Source organism: Alosa alosa, chromosome 18 (genome assembly GCF_017589495.1).
Source record: "Alosa alosa isolate M-15738 ecotype Scorff River chromosome 18, AALO_Geno_1.1, whole genome shotgun sequence".
Lineage (NCBI taxonomy): Eukaryota > Metazoa > Chordata > Actinopteri > Clupeiformes > Clupeidae > Alosa > Alosa alosa.
The window spans coordinates 30,059,783-30,080,584 of record NC_063206.1 but is presented as its reverse complement, the minus strand read 5'-3'; the positions used below and the strand labels follow the sequence as shown (position 1 = coordinate 30,080,584).

At 42.4% G+C, this 20,802-nt stretch overlaps 1 protein-coding gene across 9 annotated transcripts in view; it reads right to left on the bottom strand.

Moving 5' to 3' along the window:
- Window positions 1-315: 315 nt before the first annotated feature.
- pax2a (paired box 2a) overlaps window positions 316-20,802 on the bottom strand; it is a 28,483-nt gene continuing 7,996 nt past the window's right edge. For 4 of the 9 annotated variants that reach the window (XM_048270339.1, XM_048270343.1, XM_048270341.1 and 1 more), the window contains 5 exons: window positions 15,134-15,309; window positions 13,060-13,180; window positions 4,644-4,745; window positions 2,704-2,790; window positions 316-1,055 (listed from right to left, as the gene is read on the bottom strand). In XM_048270339.1, coding sequence (XP_048126296.1) covers window positions 979-1,055; window positions 2,704-2,790; window positions 4,644-4,745; window positions 13,060-13,180; window positions 15,134-15,309 — 563 coding nt within the window. In that variant the 3' untranslated portion in view covers window positions 316-978. Of the gene's footprint in view, window positions 1,104-2,703; window positions 2,791-4,643; window positions 4,746-13,059; window positions 13,181-15,133; window positions 15,310-20,802 lie in introns of all 9 variants that reach the window. The other 5 variants (XM_048270336.1, XM_048270338.1, XM_048270337.1 and 2 more) reach the window with 2 other exon arrangements.

Sequence of the window (20,802 nt, the reverse complement as noted above, 5' to 3'; positions counted from 1 at the left end):
AGAATGATATTGCATGGACTTGTATATTTTGCTGTGTTTATAAAATATAAAAGACGCTGTAAAGAAACAATTCTGCACATTGATAGAAATTTTCATACATCACAAAAAAGCAAATAATAATTTAAAGAAATTATTCCAATAATAGGTCCATGGTGAATCATGGTTTCCTCTGACATTTTAATACTTTTATTTTATATATATATATATATATATATATATATATATATATATAAATATATATATATATATATATATATATATATATATATATATATATATATATATATATATATATATATTTATATTTTACATCTGATTGTGTATCACAGAAAGTTCATGTCCGTTGTTTCAGACTCACACTTGCACATTGTGTTTTTCTGCATGGGCACGGTGAGAGCAGTACATGTGTGCAGCCCTGTAAGTTACTGTCTCTGTACTGTTCTGGCATATGACTGCTGTGGGGTACTGTGTGGGGTTCTTCATATAGTAGTGGGACATTGGCATGAGCCGGCACAGGCCTCAATAAGCATCGATAAGTTGATGTTAGTCATGGTCAGGAATGTGTTGATTCATGAGAAGAAATAGCAAAGAAAACCATTTAAAAACACATCAATTGTTACTTTGTAATCTTCACACTGTCTTCACTTTTTCTTATAGTGTGTTTTATATATATATATATTTATATATATATATATATATATATATATATTTATATACTCTTTCAAAGTTCCCTGTGGAAATCGTCAGGTCTTCGTTGAAAACGAGAACGGCGCCTGATGTTTTGAGTGCTCTGCAGGTCCGGGGAGGGGACTTCAGTGGGTGTGGATCTCCATCATCAGCTGATCCCCTTGATCCAGCGGTTTCCCCCTTGAACTGGTTACTTTTGGAGCCATTGTCTTTGTCTTTAACACCATTCAGACTGGTGCGATATGGAGGCCTCCGCCATGGTCCTTCAGTTTGATTTGGTTTCCATGGTAACTAGTGGCGGTCATACGCAGTGGCAGCAGTGGGCGGCGCGGAGCCCCGGGATGCGGCACTATAATAATAAGGGGAACCTGGAAGTTAACAGAAGAGCGCACCGTTTGAGACAGCAAAATGTGGAGCTGAAACAGACAGTGAGATTATGGCCATCAGTTCCCATGAGAATACCTTACAGGAGCTACTGTATGTCAAAGACAGAAGTGGCTGATTTGATCATCTAAAATCCTAAAGGATGACAGTACATCAGGGGTCTCAAACTCCCGGCCCGCGTCCGGCCCAATTCTGGCCCGCAACGTATGTCAAAATAATAATGTAATCCGGCCCTTGAGGGTATTTTTAATTGCGACAAACAACGATACTGATTAAAATAGACGATAGATCCAAGTACGGTGACAAATTTCATTTGTAGGCTACTCTCCTCCACTATTTGCTAAACATCCAGAGCTTGATTCAAACCCAAAATCTCTGCACAAAGTTTTCAGGAAATACTTGTATTACACACGAGAAACACGAAGACATGCATTTGTAATGACGCAATGCAGGCCATAGTTTTGCACAAATTGAAGCAGAAATAGGCCTACACCAAATGTTGAAAAACGTTCACATGTGATGAAGTCTTAGGTAGGCTATGCTATTCACCTATTCTAATTCTGAAGGAGAATATCCTTTTGGAGATTATGATCGATCGTCTATTGACAGTGATAGTCACGGTGCGTCTATGAATGGAGGTGCATCTTTACGTGTATACGACGGTGTCCAATAAGCATAGGCTACCATGCTTATTTCGACCCTCTGCCCAACATAGCTCGGAGGTTGCAGTGGTAATCGTGATGATAGTGTCCGTAATGGACGTGGTACAGACAGCAGGGCTAGTAGAAATAGCGCTCTGAAGAACTACAAAGTCACCCTCGATAGGAACTGATTTGACCAGGTTTATTGTAAGCCTTGTGGTTATAGGCCAGTAATAGTTTACTATTGTTGGTATAGGCCTACATTTTAGTTGTTTTCCTGTTAATTTGTTATGTGGGTAATATGACAAAAAAGAAAGTAAACCTACTCAAATATGTTCATCCAGTATTTACTGAAAGGTGCATAATTTGAGGTGCTTGCCATCCAGTGGCAAATTAGATGGGTAAATGTACCCCCTTCATAAACTTTTGTTTATACTCAAAGATTTTTACATTTACAGGACTTTATCTCTGACCACTTTCAAGCCATGGCCTTATGAAATTTTGATGGTGTTGCTTTCTTAACCCTGACGCCTATTGCCAGGTTTAAAAAAGTGGAAAAAAGAGGAAAATATTTGTATTTGGTGTGAAACACACACATAGGCCTACCTGTTTTTTATGCTTTTTTGTTTGTTTTTTGTTTGTATTAATATTTATTTGATCATTATTTTATTTAGAAGCTACAAGGTTGCTAGCACAGGTGTCTAAAAATAGATAAAAAATACTTGCACTTTCTGTTTGTAGTTTTGTGTTTGAAAATACAGTATTTGAAAAAAACAAAAAAACATTGGATTTTAGGAAATAGCCGTTCTTTTTTGTATTATTCTTTAACACTGATGTGGCCCTCCAATCAGATGACATTGGCAGAAGTGGCCCCCAGCTCATTTGAGTTTGAGACCCCTGCAGTACATGGCTACCTTTTATTTGACCAATTATTACACAGAATACAAACAATACCAATTATTTTGGTAACAAAAAAAGGACTGTTACTTACTTAGTAATGCTGGATTGCTGAACCGCCATGCTTCATTGTATGTTGTATACTGTGGATGGGAGTACGGATTTCCAGAAAAATCACTTCCTAAAAAAAAACAGACACAACAAAGATGTAAGCCTAGTTATTCTTCATTTTCCTCTCAATATTAGTTCCAAATAATCTCGGGATACAAGTGTTTGTTTAGTATTTGTATTGTTCAGGTATGTAGGTCTTTATGGGTCAGGACTTTAGATAGACTAGATGACAATGATGTTGTGGCTCCCACAAGATGCAGGATTGTAATAGGCTAAATATATTTGTTCATTTTTCACACTTTATTATTTCTGTCTTTTCCCCTTTTGTATGACTTTAGTTGACACTTTAACCAAAACCTTACTGGAGGACTTAAATGAAAAGCCCAATGGATCCTTGCTTCCATGCTTTTTTCTTATTCAGCACTATAGTGTCAGGCAGCAGGCAGGGAGGGTGTCAGTGAGCAATGCTGTTGGTCCCAGCACGCTTCTCTTTTATGAGACAATAAAGACTGGCTCCTAGATGAACCTGCTGAGGAATGGCTTCTGCTTTAACAGTTTTTGAGGTCTGTCACTAAATCCTAACCATTCTGAGGCTGATGGATGTCCAGAAAAAAAACCCGTGTGGTGGTAGCATTCAGGAATCTCTTGGTGTGTGTGACCACAGAACATTTATCTGGGATGAAACACACATTTGATGTATATGTAAAGATATTTTGCCATAACAAATGAAAGCTGTCAGGCAATTAAATTGGTGAGTGAAGTACACATGTTTGCTGGGACCACGGTCACATTGAAAGGTTGAATCCAGCTGAACCACTCAAGGGTGACGGGGGGAGAGGAGGTGGAGGGGTGGGCCAATCCTTTCTTCTGCGCTATGATGTAAAATACTGGTGGTACAGTCTCCTCTCTATATGCCTCGATATACTCCTTCACAAGTTGTTGATTTTTTTTCTGTCTGGCAGTATCCCATGAGCTGTTAAGAAGACTGTGGTGGCCTTTACACAGTGAAAGCCGAGCAGAGCATTCCAGGCTAATCTGAGAGTAGCATCAGGGTTGAGCATGTGTGCTGATGTTGTTTGGGTCATTGTTGTTGTTGTTGTTGTTGTTGATTTGGGAGAGGGTATCCAGCCGGCTGCCAGATTGCATCCTTGCGGGCTCGCAGTGAAACTCAAGCCATGTCCCTCAGAGAGATAGTGATTTAAATATTTACAGCCCTTCCCAGCCTCTGTTTTGTGACCCTTAACTGTTTGCTGTGAACCTGAACTGCAGGTTAAGTAGAGGGGAAAGAGATACGCTCTGCAGCGCTGCACAGGATGGGAGCTGTGTTTATCGACGGCCCGGGAGAGCCGTCCGACACACTGGGATAATGAGCCCTGGTTCCCGAGCGGAGCTAAGAGGAACTGTCCTATATCCTCGCCACTGATTGCTTATTGAGTATGTTAAATTTCCTCGCCAGCCAACGCAAGCAACCACACAGATGTCCACAGGGGTCTGAAGCGAAAGATTCTCTCTGGTCAGTGTTGTGGTAGCCCAGTGCAAAAGCAGTTTCTCATCACCAGTCAACATCTGTCCTCTGCCTGCTTATCTTTTGACTATATCCTCACAACATACCATGTCCTCTACCTCTCTTCTTATGACACTGATTGTTTTAAGAACAAAGATATCATAGTTAATTGAAGTGATGAAATAATGAAAAACTAACTGAGTGCTTATAGTTGTGCATTAGGACGGATTATGGAGGTAATTTTGTCAGTGAGTTTGTGCCATTATTATGACTTTGATGAGCACATCTTTAAGGAGCACATGTTGGAATTTGATTGTCCTCAGGTTTCCTAAAGACAGTGAGTGGGTGAGAACTACACACTCAAAATGTTACGACCTGTCTTAAATTTAATGACACCATAAAAACATAATGTCACTTACCAGGCACCATTCCAGCAAGGGTTGAAGTGGGGTAGCTGCCCTGGCCGGTGGGGGGTACATGGGGAGGGTATCCCGGTAAAGTGGTGCTCGCCATGTCACGACCTGAGGGGACAAAGGCAAAGTGGTTAGGAAATGTAACTGTACAAAACACCTCGACAAAAGTTACACTTCATCAGTGACAGCAGTTACAGAAATACCAAAGCATTCATTCACTATTTTTTTCTTCACATTCTTTTAAAATAAAGAAAGTATATTTTGCGCAACAAAATATGGGTATTTACACTTAAACGATCTTTACATGTTGAAACACATGGACAAAATATTACAGTAAGAAATCAACTGCTTCACATTTTTAAATAGGCTAACACACATATCAGAAATTATAGAATTAATTGAACTCTCTTAATATATCTCAGCTCTGTTAATGTGGCAAATTCTTAGAAATGAGAAAACAGCACACCACTGTAACTTGGGGGACAGTAAATAACCCAGAAGAGCAACTATAATCCAGAGTGCCGTATCCAGCTTCAACCTCAGGTTGACACCCAAGTCCAGCACTCCATAAATGGCTTCACTGTAGTTGCACCACAGACCCATTGCCCCTAATTGCACAGTTCACGTTTTTCATCCTTCAATCCCCTTTTCCATAAACATCACAGATGTAATAAATACCTCATTAGAAACAGGTATATTTCCAACTGCTTTTAAAACCGCTGTTGTGAAACCTTTACTTAAAAAGTCAAAACTTGACCATACCAATCTGAGCAACTACAGGCCTATATCAAATCTATCGCTTTTTTGCAAAGTACTTGAAAAAGTTGTTTGCAATCAGTTAAATACCTTCCTCAACGAAAACAGTATCCTTGAAAAATTCCAATCAGGTTTTAGATCAAATCACAGCACAGAAACGCTCTAGTAAAGATAGTCAATGATCTCAGACTAGCTACCACTCAAACAAAGTCTCAATCCTTATTCTTCTGGATTTGAGTGCGGCATTTGACACCATTGATCATAGCATCCTAATTCACCGCCTTGCAAAGTGGGTGGGTCTCTCTGATAATGCTCTAAACTGGTTTCAAACCCTACATTACTGGCAGAGATTTTTATATCAGTCTAGGAGATCAAGTATCTGAAAACATGACTTGCCTTTTGGTGTGGCCCAGGGAGCTGCCTTGGTCCCCTGCTATTTTCTCTATATATGCTCCCATTGGGAAACGCCATAAGTCAGCATAATGTAAACTTCCACAGCTACGCAGATGATACCCAATTGTATCTTTCTGTGGAGCCAACTAACCTAGATGGCCTTTGCTCCCTCACTGCATGCCTAACCTCCATTAATCAGTGGATGAGCAAAAACTTTTTGAAACTAAATGATGACAAAACAGAGGTACTTCTGGTTGGACCAAAACTAAAGCTTAGATATTATTCTTAGTAATCTGGGGAACTTGGCACACCAGGTCAAACCAAAAAGTAACAAGCCTCGTGTCATCTTAGATGCAGAGTTAAGTTTTAAGCCCCATATCAGTAAAGTTACTCAGACAGCCTATTTCCACTTGAGAAACATTGCCAAAGTGCTGCCCTTTTAACTCAACAAGATGCAGAAAAGCTAATTCACGCCTTTATCACTAGCAGGTTAGACTACTGCAATGCACTTTTCACTGGTCTTCCCAAAAACATCTAAAGAAATTGGCACTCATACAGAACTCCTGCGGCTAGACTTTTTTACTAAGACTAAGAAGAGAGAACACATCACCCCTGTGTTGGCTGAACTGCACTGGCTCCCTATTTCCTATAGAATTGATTTTAAGGTTATGTTAATTACTTACAAAGCTCTGAATGGCATAGCACCTTCATATATATCTCTGAGCTTTTAATATCTTATCAACCACAAAGGAAACTTAGATCATCCAATTCTAATCTTTTAATCGCACCCAAAGTGCTCCACAAACAAAGTGGAGAAGCTGCGTTTATCCATTATGCCCCCTTAAACTATGGAACACCCTGCCTCTGTACATCAAGCAGGCGAAGTTCAGTAAATATTTTTAAAAGATCTGAAAACATACCTGTACAGGAAAGCTTTTAGTTAACTCATCTTATCCTGTAGACTACATTTTCAGATTATTCTACATCTGCTACTATTGAGGGGCTTAGCCAGCCAGAAGCGGATGGGCTCCCCCTATTAAGTCAGGTTCTGCTCAAGGTTTCTTCCTGGAATATGGGAGTTTTTCCCTTGCCACAGTTGCCATATGGCGTGCTTGTGGGGGTAAGAGGGTTAAGGCTGCCAGTCTTATGACGCCATTTTCTATATTTTGATATGTTGCTGAGTATAACATAAACAGCAAAGAAAAGTGATTGATAATGACTGACTGACTATTATTGTGTTACATGTTTCAAATGTAAAGCACTTTGAGCTGCATTCTGTGTATGAAAGGTGCTATACAAATAAAGCTTTATTATTATTATTATTATAGATGGCCCGAGTGACTCACGCATTCAGCGGCGGTAGCAGAACAGAGCCATACAGTGCACTCTGCAGCCTCACTGCGCTGTTGGCTATACTCAAACACTCTGCCGTCATTTAGGGGCTAAAAGCAGCACTAGCTCTCCACATTCAGCCCCTGTAATTGGGTCTGACGGCCGCCTATCCTGGCTGGCCTGGCTGGTTCTGAGGCACGTAGGCCCCATGGCGGCTCTGGGCTCAGGCTTCAGAGGGCCCTGTGTCATTGTTAGGAGGGCCAGTGTGGGTGGGGGTGGGTGGATGGGTGGGTGGGGGGGGGGATGGGTCAGAGAGGGGAATAGTGGTTTGGTAGTCATTAGCGAGGCAGGCGGTCAAAGTCGCAGGCTGTTTGTATAATACCAAGCGCACATATTTTGAAAGCACAGTGCATGATGGGATTTTGGCTGATAACATGAAAGCCTGTGATCTGACCCCTCGCATTTTTTGTGAGGAGCATCCAGAAATTGATTTTGTTTGGGGTGTTCTTGAAACAACCCCCCAAAAAATGAACTTCAGATCAAACATTCAAAATATCGTTTTTGAACAAACATCCAAAATGTAAAACGAAAAAACAATTAACTTCAATAGACAGCGACAAACATTTGTTCATTCAATAGTCTGAAACGGGGTTAGCTTGCGGTCTCTCTCGTCCCAGCGCAGGGCAGAGCTCAGTGCTTTGGGGTGGAGGCTGTACCTGCTATAATAGGCTGGCTGGCATACTGGCCGTAGCCGGGGCCATGGTGGGCATAGGCAGCGCAGCAGGGGGTGGAGGCCTCTACTGACACGCTGGGCTGGAAGGGCAGGAGCTCAGCTAGGCCCACTGCTGCCAGGGAGGAGGGGGTGAAGGGGGCCAGAGAAGCCTCGTGGGGCTCCTGCTTTACACACACCGAGGACGGATTCGACTCTGCCAGGTGAAGAATGGAACAAGAACCCAGACACACAACACAGCGCACAGCCACAGTCATACCCACACGGACAGACACACACACACACACACACACACACACACACATACACACACAAACGTGCAAACATACCACATACATGGACACAAACACACAAAATGAATTATGAATAATGGGATTGATCACAAAATAAAAAGTGCTCATGCAGTTTAGATTTATGAACAAATTTTGAACAAATTTGTTTGAATGTGAATTTGTTTACATGAAAAGTGCAATGCAGGCTCTGATTGTCTGCTTTTGACTCTAATCTAATTGCATGTTTCAGAGGATTGCAGGAGCATTTGGTCACATACACGTTGTTAGGGGTATCATTCAAACCCGGAGGAATTTGTTCACAGTAAGCCAATAAGTGTAAGCCACAGAGTGTGCATTTCTGACCTGTGACAAGCTTCTGATAAGCGAACAGGAGTCAAAGGGTCATTTTGAGGGCAGAGGCCTCACTGAATAATTACACACACACACACACACACACACACACACACACACACACACACACACACACACACACACACACACACACACAAAGAGACACACAGACACATCCACATCTGCATACACTCACAGTCACACGGCCCTGCAGGTGTATAGTCTATATACAACACTACATATAATGCCAACTAAAATAGGGTCTAAATTCTTATAAAGTAATCCATAATATAAAAATGCATACATTGTAAAGTGATGACCTGTTATTGACCAAGCTGTGAGAGATATATTCATAATGTTGGCCAGGACAGATCCTCTTACATTACTTTTCAAATGACTATAGCACTATATCTGGGTAGTTCAAATTTCTACTGGAAGCATCCTTGTATAATGAGTCTAAATATTACAAACTGTATCTTCATTTTCTGAGCTATGATTTACTGAAATAATTCTATTCTACATGTATTTTAGCACAGTACATGATGCATCTCTTCCTATAAATCACCTCATTGTTGCTGGGGAAATCAATCAGATTCAAATATATGGCCAGATTTCCCTCAGGTTTACAGATAAAACAATGTCTGTGCAAAACAAGAAACACCCACAGCAGAAAAACCTTAATTTAAAATGTCTTATGAGCCTTGACATTTTTCATTTTGTCGCATTTGCTACTGCAACCCATGTAATGAGTAGGAGAGAGTGTTTTTCCATCCAGTTCTGTTAGTGTTGTCCGCTGGGATAGCTCACCCAGCACCATGATAGCCTCATTAGCTGCCTCCCAACTATTGTTGTTTTACAACTGAACTGTGTGTTGAGATTCCTCATTAAGATAAGGGCTCCTTTTATGTTGGATACAATCCTGACAACCCTTTTCAGATGCCAGGAAATCGTCCAACTTAACTGGCTTCCCTTCCCCATACACACACACACACACACACACACACACACACACACACACACACACACACACACACACACACACACACATACACACACACACACACACACACAGGCAAACACACAGACACAGAGAGGCACACACACACACACACACAAACACAAATCAATTACAGGATCCACATCCCTTTTCACTACGCAAAATGACCTACACTAGCAAGATTATGGAAGATGGATGATTATGGACACAATCATTTTCTGTCTGCCTCCAGCTATTACATAAAGCATAATGCTTAGCAACAATACTGCACACAACAAAGGGTTAAGTGAACAAATAAAGTCAGCAGACAATCCCCAATGACTGCATTGTATGAGGAAAATGGCTATAAAGCAGCACTTCCAGATAAAGCCCTGGAGGCCAATAAAGGCTTGGAGAAGTGAGAAAGTGGAATTAGACTCCTGTTTTCACACAGCCCACGCAGCCGTTGTCAAACAAACGGAGACACTTCACTCGCACACTGGCTCCGGCGTGTTCAAGCCCACTGAACTTCCAAACTAATCAAAAGTGCTGTTTCTTATTGTCCCGGAGACGAGCCGGAGCCGTGCGCCCCAGGCCTGTCAGACCGCTGATGGCTGAGATGGAGGATAAACACTTGGTCTTGGAGGAGGCGCTCCCAACAAAACACATCTGGACATGGAGCATGCAGGATATAGAGTCCTCCACTTCTGTCTTCCCCACCTCTGCAAGGCTTCTCTCAAACTCAGGGAGAAAAAATAAGTCAAACGACCTTCCCTTTTTATATGGAACCAGTGGAGCAAAGTCACCTGCACTGTCGTCTTTAGGGGATAGAATTACTAAATTCTGCATCTGGATGAACCAAAAACAGTTACTAACAACCATTAACCTCAATTTTCTACATTCACAAAGTAGCAATTTATCACTGGCTGGGAAAATAGGCTCCTTCACAATTAATTATGACTAAGTAAAGAATGTTTGGACCCAAGTAAAAGTCATTAATAACCAAACGTGTACTCAAAGGTTAGCTTGCGATTGTGAGAACAAGCCAAACATTAATTTCATTTGTCGGGCGCCTGTGGCCCTCCGCTTGTCCAGAGACACAGGCAGTTTGTCAGAGGGCCACCACACACAGGTTAGGTGGCTGCTTGTTGTTTGCTGTTCGCTGGAGAATAGCAGGGCCACACTTAAGTAAAAAGGCTCTCCTTCGGATATATTTCAGCTGCCAATCACTAGCAGGCTCTAGCCAACACAAAGCAACCTATTCTTCTCAAGCACAGCGTACTGCACGTCTCCTTCTTTACTTACACGGACCCTCAGCAAGCAGAGAAGAGTACGGGACACACGGAACTCCAGACTGCCCCCTCTATTCTGCCATTCGTCTGAAGATTCCCAGCCAGGGAGAGCCCTTCAGCACCTGTTCAGGTTTTCAGGCCCACAGAGGGGTGCCCATTTACACTGGGCCATCCCACTGGCACCAGGAAGACTCCGATTATGGTGCCCAGCGGGGCAGGAGCCTCGGAATCCTGAGTGGCAATTCATTGCGAAGGTATGTGCAAAACGCCCTTTAAAACAAGACTCATATTCTGGAGTCCATCCAGGTCCTTTCTCTAGGCTTGAATAAACCATGACATGGTGCTCCTCTGCTGTTCATACACAAGGAGAGGGAGGAATGCAAACTGCTGAGGCAGGGCCACATGAACGAGCCTCTTTGTCCCACCATCAAAATGAACGCAAAAAAAGAAAACCGGTGCCAGAAAATAAGTATTTTGTATAGCTCACTGCACCTAAATGGCTTTCATGTAAATTCTAGGAAAGCAGCAGTTATTCAAATGCTCCTGAAGAGCAATTCCAGTCAAAATGTGAGGATATGAAAAGCACCAGAGACATCGGAGATGTTCTTTTGCCTTTGAGAGATCAAAGAGATCTCAATGATATATGTTAGAAATAACATTACAGGGGGGAGGGCAAATTATTCTTAAAACAGACAGAGGTCTCCAATGACTACGTTTCCTTGATACACACCGTGCGCTAAAGCCCTCTCTCATTTCTGCCTGCCTGTTACACAGGTAGCTCAGCTCTACTATGAGGAACAGGGGACACAAAAGCATGCGTCCAGCCGCCTGTGCAGTGTCCTTACACTTCCAATTTCTGTTTGCACTGAAGAGTTCATTAATCATTCATTTTTAATAGATTATGCAAATCTTGCGACATAAAATCAACCAGATCAATGACTGCATGAATTTAATTGGCCTGAGAAAACATGGAACAAACATAATCTTTAGCATAAAGGCATAATTTATTCACAATTGGATCTCACTCTAAATGTGGAGAATAGTTAAATGCTTTCTATGCACCATCCTTATTCCAGAGTTTATCACACGCTTGAAAAGCAATACACAACCGTTTTTCCACAGATACATTACACTGCATTTCTCCTCTACAAACCCACCAGATTAAATAGATTAAATAGTATCTGCTAACTAACAGGCTAAAAAAAAACTTGAAAACTTGACGATTCTGTTAAAAAGAATAACAAGAAATATACCTGCGTTTTAAAACAAAGCTATAAAATAAATTTGTTTCTGTTTATCTGACATTATCAATGGCAGTATGCTAAAAATATGTTGAAGCATTTAGAAGAGCAAACTCTTTTTTCAGCAAAGGAAGTTTTTATTTCCTCCTGCCCAGTGAGGCGTGCGCTGCTCCGGCCTGGGACCCCCCGAGGAGCCCGGCCCAGGTGCAAGAAAGGCCACCTGCCACGAGGGAGCTGCCCGCTCGCACACAAAGGACAAAAACACACCTTTCTTCTCATGAGGCCCAACTCTCAGGGCAGGGGAAACTTACCTCCCACATATGAATGAGAAAAAAGCCTATTCTTTTGGCCTAGTGCTCACTTGGCTATCATTTGAGAAGGGCCATTGCAATTTTCAATCATCCTGTCCTCCGCCCACACACACTCATTGGCTTTGATGGCTCCTGCATAATTATGAATTTTATTAAAAGCTCGGTGTATTAATCTCAACCCTGACAGTTGGCTATCAGTAAACTTAACCTTCTGCTTGGTAATAACAGCAGCTCAAATGAAACAATATTTCAATTAGCTCAGCAGCCATTAGGCAGGTCAGAACAAAATCAGCAGACAAGAGATGAAAAGCATGGCAGCTTAGTGAGCAGCTAAAAAACATCCAGAGTGGCAGCCAGCTTAAAGGTGCAGTTCATACTCTTGAAGATATGCCCCTGAGTTTACAGTGTTTACAGAGCCACTCAGTGAATTACTAGCCTATCCTATTTACCTCACTACTTACCTTACCTTTTCACAGTGTTATATCATTGCCTCTTGAACTCTGTCATGTTCTAGTGACTGCATGAACCCCAAAAGTAATCAATTCTTATACCAACACCCTCTAGAGAGACAAACACTGCCCCTTACACTGCATCTGCACATGTACCTCACTACCACACAAACTCCTGTTAGATCAATATTCCTGACCCGAAGCCCTCCAGTGCATATTTGTACCTCATTCTCTCATTTAGGAAACATTTTGAACACCTTGTGGCCTTGTGGACCGCTAGGCAGCAGTTGATGTGGGCACAGGGCCTCATGGGTCTTACCTGTCACTACAGGGTAGCTTTGTGACACACTGGAGCCCAGGTCAGAGCTGGCGCTGGTCGACAGACTGGGCTTGACCTCGTCCAGTCCGGGGTTCAGTGCTGGTAGTGAGTATTCGTTAGCCTGCCAACAAGGGAGGTTGGAAACTTCAAACACTTGGAAGGGAATTGGTAATATGCACTAAACTTCCACCCACTGCCTCCCACTCCCCCAAATTCCCTGTCTAGTGTAAAGAGACACTAATGTGTGTATATTTTCACAGAAAGGCACAGGGCAGGAGAGGGCTGAATACATTAGGGCTGCGCACAGGGAAGGGAGCAGATTTGGAGCCCAGTGAAAAGCTGGCCGTCAGCTGCTCCTTTGTGCCTGACTGCAGTCATCCCCCTGACCAGCCAAGGGAGGAAACATTCAGCCTTTGTTACAGAGGGGACATTTGTTTGGAAAGGACGGAAGAAGTCAACCTTGCCGTCTTACCGAAAATAAAAGAACTAAATTGTCTCTGATTAAATGTTTATTTTTAATGTCTGTTTAAAAAATACTCAGGGTAACACAGGTATATTTTGTAGATTGCTGATTTTTTATATGCTTTTTGTAAAGTTGTTTTGTATGTTTTTAAATATTAATATTTAAATATTAATTTAAACATTTTGGCAAGATTGTGTAAATTATAAAATACCTAAATAATTATGTTAATTTTCCCCTCAGTTAGACCTGGTGTATTTGAATGCATGTTTATGTACACATCAGTATGTGCACAATAATTTCAGTTTTTGCAATACGGATTAGAATTCTGTAGATATGTGTAAACACAATGTATGTGTGAGTGTGTTTGTGTGCATAATGTGCCTGTCTATATGTGCATGGTGTGTGTGTGTGTGGTGTGTGTGTGTGTGTGTGTGTGAGAGAGAGTGCACTCACATCTGTGCACCTCAAAGGGCCCTTGTCCCACAGGGAAATCCAGTGACCCCAGTCTTGTCTTTTTTATTCTAGATAAACTCTGATTGTCCCCTACAACTGTTCTCTGGCAAACGGGCGGATGCCCCTCTTCTGTTCCACTGGGCCTCACATGCACGGCGGCCATTTTCTCATGCAGGGACAGGTTGGGTGTGGGGCAACTGATCTGAAAGGGATGACCAAATGGCTGGCAGAAGTGTGGGAGGGGTGAACCCATTGAGTTTTGCATTTCCAAAATGGCTTTTTAATACCCTTTCTGCAGACACCAGACATGGGCTAATAGATCCGCCCTTTCAAGAGTTAAAAAGGAAAAAGGGGGATGAGGGGCTGGGGGGTGGAAGGGCCAATAAAAGGGGGAATGCAGTGTGATTAATACCACATCAAATTAAAACAGATTTTCTAGGCAATTCCTGGACCGTTTTTTTCTTTCTCACTCTGAACGCCAAGCCTCTTTCTTTGCTTTTAAAAATACTTTCTCTTCTTCTCTTTGTGATTGCAAGTCATTTCCAATTCATTTTGGTATTGATCTTCCAGTAGAAATCAGTTTTGTAATTAGCTGCAAATTAGGCCCTCTACTAAGGGAGAGGCCTGTCCCCCTGATTTATCACCAGTGTAATTCTCTGTGATTGGACAGAAATTGAAATGAACTCAATTAGGCCACTGCTTTTTCTTTATGGGCCTCCAGTAGTTTCAATGGAAAATTAATAGTCTCTTGTTGTTTACAAGTCTAATGAAAGTAAATAAAGGTTAACCACTGTGGTCCACTTCTTTTAAAGAAGGCTTTTTATTTACACATCCTATTTTGACACGTCTTATTTTGTCCACAATTAGTCCATGCAATCAGTCTGTGGTTTTTGATATTTCATATTTTCATATTATGTGTGAATGAGTTTCCTTCAAAACCTTCATTAATTGAAATTGAGCATACATTGTCAACTATTATGAGATATTCTCAATTAGTTGCAGAAGTGCAAGAGTATCCATTTAAATGATGCCAGTCTTCATAACACTGAAAACATTTTTTTAATTTGAAGGTTTGTTGTTCTGACCCTCTTAAATATCTTGGATGAGTGGATTGGTGGATTGAGGACAGTGAGTCAGTGTAGCTGACGCTTTACTGACCTGCTCTGGTTTGACGTGCTCCGATGAGGGGAAGACGTCTGGGTAAGATGGCCGCTCAAACACCCGGTCCAGAGCCTCCAGCTGCTGTTGGGTGAACGCGTCCGCCCTCAGGTGCTTCCGTAAACTCTCCACGCTGCCCTGAGAATCGCTGTTTGGCCCCGACCCATCAGAACCATCTAGGAGAGGAGAGAGTGACAGGTCCACATGCTAGTACCATGCACTCTGCATCCCCACCCCCACAACCCACACACCCCCCCATCCTGGCATCCCAAACCCCCGGGGCCGACTCAATGCTCCCTCCCCTACCCCCTCTACACCCCCCCCACCCACCCCCTCCCATCCACATACTCACTCAGCTGAATCTAGAGCTCCTCTAAGTACCAGCTAGCTGTGGAGGGGAGGGCTGGGAGATTGGAATATATCAGCTCAAATTCAGCCAGCACTAGCTTCAAACAGACCCTAATGGCTGCAGAAAGACACAAAAGACCAAACCCTGGCGAGATTGTGGAGTGAGTACTGTAAGTGAGTGAGCGAGAGGCAGGAAGGGAGAGGCAGAGAAATTCTCCACCTCCCCCATCCTCACACAGCATCAGCACCGTCATGATGTGATAGGTCTGCAGTAATTGATGGATTACCTTCAGTGCAAATATATACTTGTTGGGAAGAGCGTGTGTTTTAGCTCTGGAGAGCAGTAGCGATTACAGGCTTTTCTCATTTCCTACGCAGTGCTGGTGGAAATACAGGGCTATTATTTAAAGGGACAATTTCCTTTAGAATGTAATTCTGCTTTCACTTTAAGATTGCTTTCCTGGGAAAAAGATGGGGGCCGATCCAACGATGAATACAATTACCTTGAGAGAGGGCTGCTAGCTCATGCCTTTCCTCAAGTCACAGTCTTTAAACAAATGAGCATTCTAGCACCCACCCCCAAGCTTCTGACCCATCACCTTGTTAAAACAAGTGCGTGGGGTTTCTCCTCTTGTCCCTCTCCTCAATTTGCTTTCTCTATCCAGGAACAAAAAGCCCTCCAGGAAAGCTCCAGGCGGAGCAGGCAGAGCAGGTGGAGCGCCTGGAAGCACAGCAGCCCCAGCAGGCTTGTCTGCGGCGTCCCCGGCGCACAGCCCTGGCAGTTTGGGGCTTTAGCTCCCTTACAAATCTGTCATTCTAAATTTGCAGCAGATTATGTTCTCCCCTTGCCGAGAGAGTGGTGATATATGATATGCAAGGCCCCTATTGATTGCCTGATCTGGTGGCAGGAGGGAGGCGAAATGAACTTGAAATGAACATCATGCCTCAACTCATTGTGCGTATAATACTCTACTTAATCCCACACTTTTCTTTGCTATGGAATTCAATTGATCAATCATGTTTCACTGAAAGTACCATTTCAGGGGCGTTATTGCCATTCTACCCGGTAGCTTGACCTTTTTCAATGACTGAGGCCACAGGATGAACCTGACTTTAAAGGAGAAATAGATCCAACGAGAGGTGGATGAGGGACTCTCTCTCTCTCTCTCTCTCTCTCTCTCTGTGTATGTGTGTGAGAGTGTGTGTAAAAGATTCTTCATCTATATTCTAATGACCAAACTGTGGCAGTAACCTATGTCATTTCTCTCTCCCCTCCTGGTTCATATCTCTTGTGAGCTTGCATGTATTTTTTCCTGGCATCATGAGTGTGTAGTTGAGGCAGAATTCCTCATAGACGGCCCCCTTGGGGGTCTTTATGCCACTGAATGTTGCTGCTGTATAAAACTCAATTGTGCTCTTTGGTACAGAAGAAAATAGTCATTAATTACTTTCTTTCTAAGTGCAAAATGCGATCAATAACCAGGCGTTTGTCATTCACCGTAGTGAGGCATGCTTCCCATACCCAAACCCCCTGAGCCTGCAGGGCCTGCACAGCTGAGGACAAGGTTGAGGAGAACGTGGGGGACAAGCCTTCCCACAATACATTTCCATTTTGAGAAGGAAGAAAAATGTCAGTGAAGGCTGTCTAGACCTTTTCCAAAGACACATGCATAATGGCCATTATCGGATGTCCTGTATGTATGCATTTAGCTTTATTTACTTCCTGACTGACTGAGACTGACTGAGACTGCGTTACAAATGCAGCTTTTGTTGTTTTGACGGGCACATAGGCTTCAGGTTTCCTACTGAAAAGCAGACAGGCTTGGGTGTTGTCAGCATGAAGTGTGTGGTGTTTCTGTATCGATCATGGCCAAACTCCAGTGTGTTTGTTGTGACATGTCTCTGCATTAGTACCCTTGTGCCAAGGGACCACCAGTCACTCAGATCAGATAACTTGCCCTGTAAAACCTACTGCTCTCCCTACACTGTCTAGCCAGTCCAAAGCCCAAAGGAAAAATCCTGTAGTTGCAAGACAGAAACAAGCTGTCACTTTGCTGTAATGTGTGATTCACTTGACATCACACATGGCCCTTTATGGGTGCTTGCCATTTTTTAGGGGGATTTCTATTACTGTAAGACACTAATTAGCTAATAGCTAAATTGATTTTGGTTTCATTTTGTGTTGCTACTTTTCCATGGCAGGTGTGACTTCCTTTAAACAGAGGAGCACTGTCCTGCTGGCTTTGATCTATTCTATGCTGATAACATAAGGCCACAGAGGCAGGGCGTTTTGAAAGGCAAATGAGGCAAATGCAATCCTACTCATGGCCTCCTCTAGGATGGGACTTCTCCAACGCCATCTGGCTCATACAGGTGACAATGTGAGCAAACAGCACCTATAGATTTTTGATTTGATCATTATTAAGCAATTCTGCATCTACACTACATTACGTTAAGACCCTCTCAGTGCTTAAGGAATACCTTTATATACTAACATGATGTACACTTAACCACTAGTAAAGCAAGTCTGTTCTGTTGAACTGGAGAAAAATCCTCCTATGAGGAGTTGTGTGATGGAGAAGGGCCTGTACACAGATAACACTACCATATGGACACAGAGAGAGGGAGAGAGGGAGGGGGGCTCAGAAGAGCAGCTCAACCAGATCTGTTCATTTCCTCTTATGTCACCTTATTCATTCAATTTAGCAGTGCTAGACAACAGAGTGGACAGAAATGAACACAGTGAGCAAAGCCTCATCTCATCTATTCTGCCCCCTCAGAGTCGGCCGCCTTCCCTATCAAGATGCCTTTATTCCTTTACCTACAGCCTGCCCGCACTCTCATGGCCTGATCAGACAGTGCCTAAACTGTGACGCAATGTACTGGAACCCATTTAATGAATACATTTTTCTCCTCCTTTCTTTCCTTCTCACTCTCTCTGTCCTGTTTCCCCCTTTTCTCTGGCTGCTCGTTTCGCCGTCTCTTTTACACCCGAGTGATGCAGTGTGCCATTAGTCCCCAGCACCACGACTCATAATTGACTTTCTCAGACATGATTGCTCTTCGTGTGAATCTTATATTCCTTTTAACATTGGACAGATTCTGGTGGTATCGTTTACAGCAGCAGGGTGGCTGGGGGCTGTGTCTGCTTGAATGCAGATGTAGCTGGGAAGCGGGGGCCTGAACCTTTGTGTCCTTTGATAAGAAGCCTTGACACCCTCTGCACTTGCAGTTACGCTCCATGGCCTTTCTCAAATCTCCGGCTCTCTTTTATACCGAGGTGATCATGATGATGGAATTGGTGGGATGTTCTTATTGAATTTTTTTTAAAGCTGATCCATTTATTGGTTTTGATGCATTATATATTTTTTCTGCTTTCTTTTTATAGTTGGCCCATACTGATACACTGGCACAAAAGAGCCGTAAGATTTAGGCGAAAAGCCGTCGGCTGTTTCCTTTAATCATGTTTTTATTTGAGCCTGCAAAACATGCTTTGGACCTCAACAATACTGCCTTTACCTGTCTCTTGATAGAGTCCTATATAAGATCAAATAATTCCTTGCTATATATTTGAAAGCACAATCTCTACACACACACACACACACACACACACACACACACCTCACACTTGATAAAAACGTCCTAATTTCTTGTTCTTTTTCTGTCCTTAAATTTATGACAACTTGTTTCTGCTACTCCCTAAGATGGCCCTTTTTACCCTCCATAATTTATTATTAGGATGAAATAGATGGTAGACCCAGTCCGGTCAAGCCAACCTGCTTATCAGTCAAAGCAAGGTCATGATGAGTCAGTCATTGTCTGGATCATGGAATTCACATACTGTCTGTCTCAGTGAAGTAAGGGTCTCAGTGAAGTAGCAATTACACTATGCCCTCATTTGACTCATTCAGTGAAAATATCCTAGTCCTTGTTGCCATTCATAATTTTGGCAGGAATAGAATTTTATTTCACATCATAATGAAGTACACAAATCAATTGAGATTGGATTTGTGCTACAGCAGCAATAAGGTTGGGGAGAATTCTATCCACCAGTGTAATTGGTATAGCTGCTCTTAGACATATAAAGCAATCTTTATAGGGCAGAAGGTCTGTCTTCCCCTTTAGGCTATTTCTTTTGTCTTTTCGATAGGTTGCACATCAGCGATAGAGGAAGGAGGGATGTTAATTTGTGAATTAATGGCTTTTCGCTGCAGAATTGCAAATTCTCTTAAATGTCACAATGCTCAACGTGTGGGAAGCCATTGCCACCCAAAGAACCAATCTAGAGAGCCTTACACTCCCCACCCCACCCCACCCTAACCTTACCCCATCCCCTCAACCCTCTTCACCACTGTCAACATCACCCACAGCTAGCGAGTGTAACATGCTACTTTTAATTTGCAATAACACATGACAATGGCAGATTAATGGCTCTTATGACACCTATGTCCCTGAAACTCCGCTTACGAAGACCCAGTGTACATAACGCGTGTCACACTACATTATCTCTACATCCCCTTTATAATGGAGACTCGTTTTTTTCTTCTTAAAGGGTACTGCTGACTGCAGATTTGGGCAGAACAGAAACTCTGTTCTCCAACTGTAGCACACCATTTCAAAATATGAGCCAGGTACACTTCTCCTAAGGCTTTCTGTAGGGTTCTTTATCATATCATATCATATCATATCATATCATATCATATCATATCATATCATAGCCTAGTATAGCATAGTCTACTATGCCATGCTAAATAACACTTAGCCCCAGGGTGCTGGGATACTATGAAAATGAAACAATGGATGTTCTGGTGCGCAACTTCTCTTGTGTAAAAAAAGGTTATGTGTAAGTAACACAATTGGGAGGATCTTAACTAACTGTCTTCATAAGCACAGTCTTAGACGGCACAGTTGTTTAATATTTGTGTTCTGACAACAAAACCGCTATTTCTCCTACCACCTCCACCACAGTATCAACTAACATGATTAGTTATTATCATTAAAAATACTTTAAAAAGACTGTCAGTGATATTATTTCTGTTTAAAACATTTTGCAATTTTAATTGTCACAGTAAACCCAGTAATCCATTTATTATGCAGTATAATATAATAGTTTGTATGCCTATACATTTATAATGTTTGTAATCCCAATTAAAATCATTGCCTAAAAACAATAAAGATAAACACCTACTCACAGTCTCTGTCACACACACATACACACATTCTCTCTCTCTCTCTCTCTCTCTCTCTCACACACAAACCACCAACCCCCACTCACTCACACACACACACACACACACACACACACACACACACACACACAC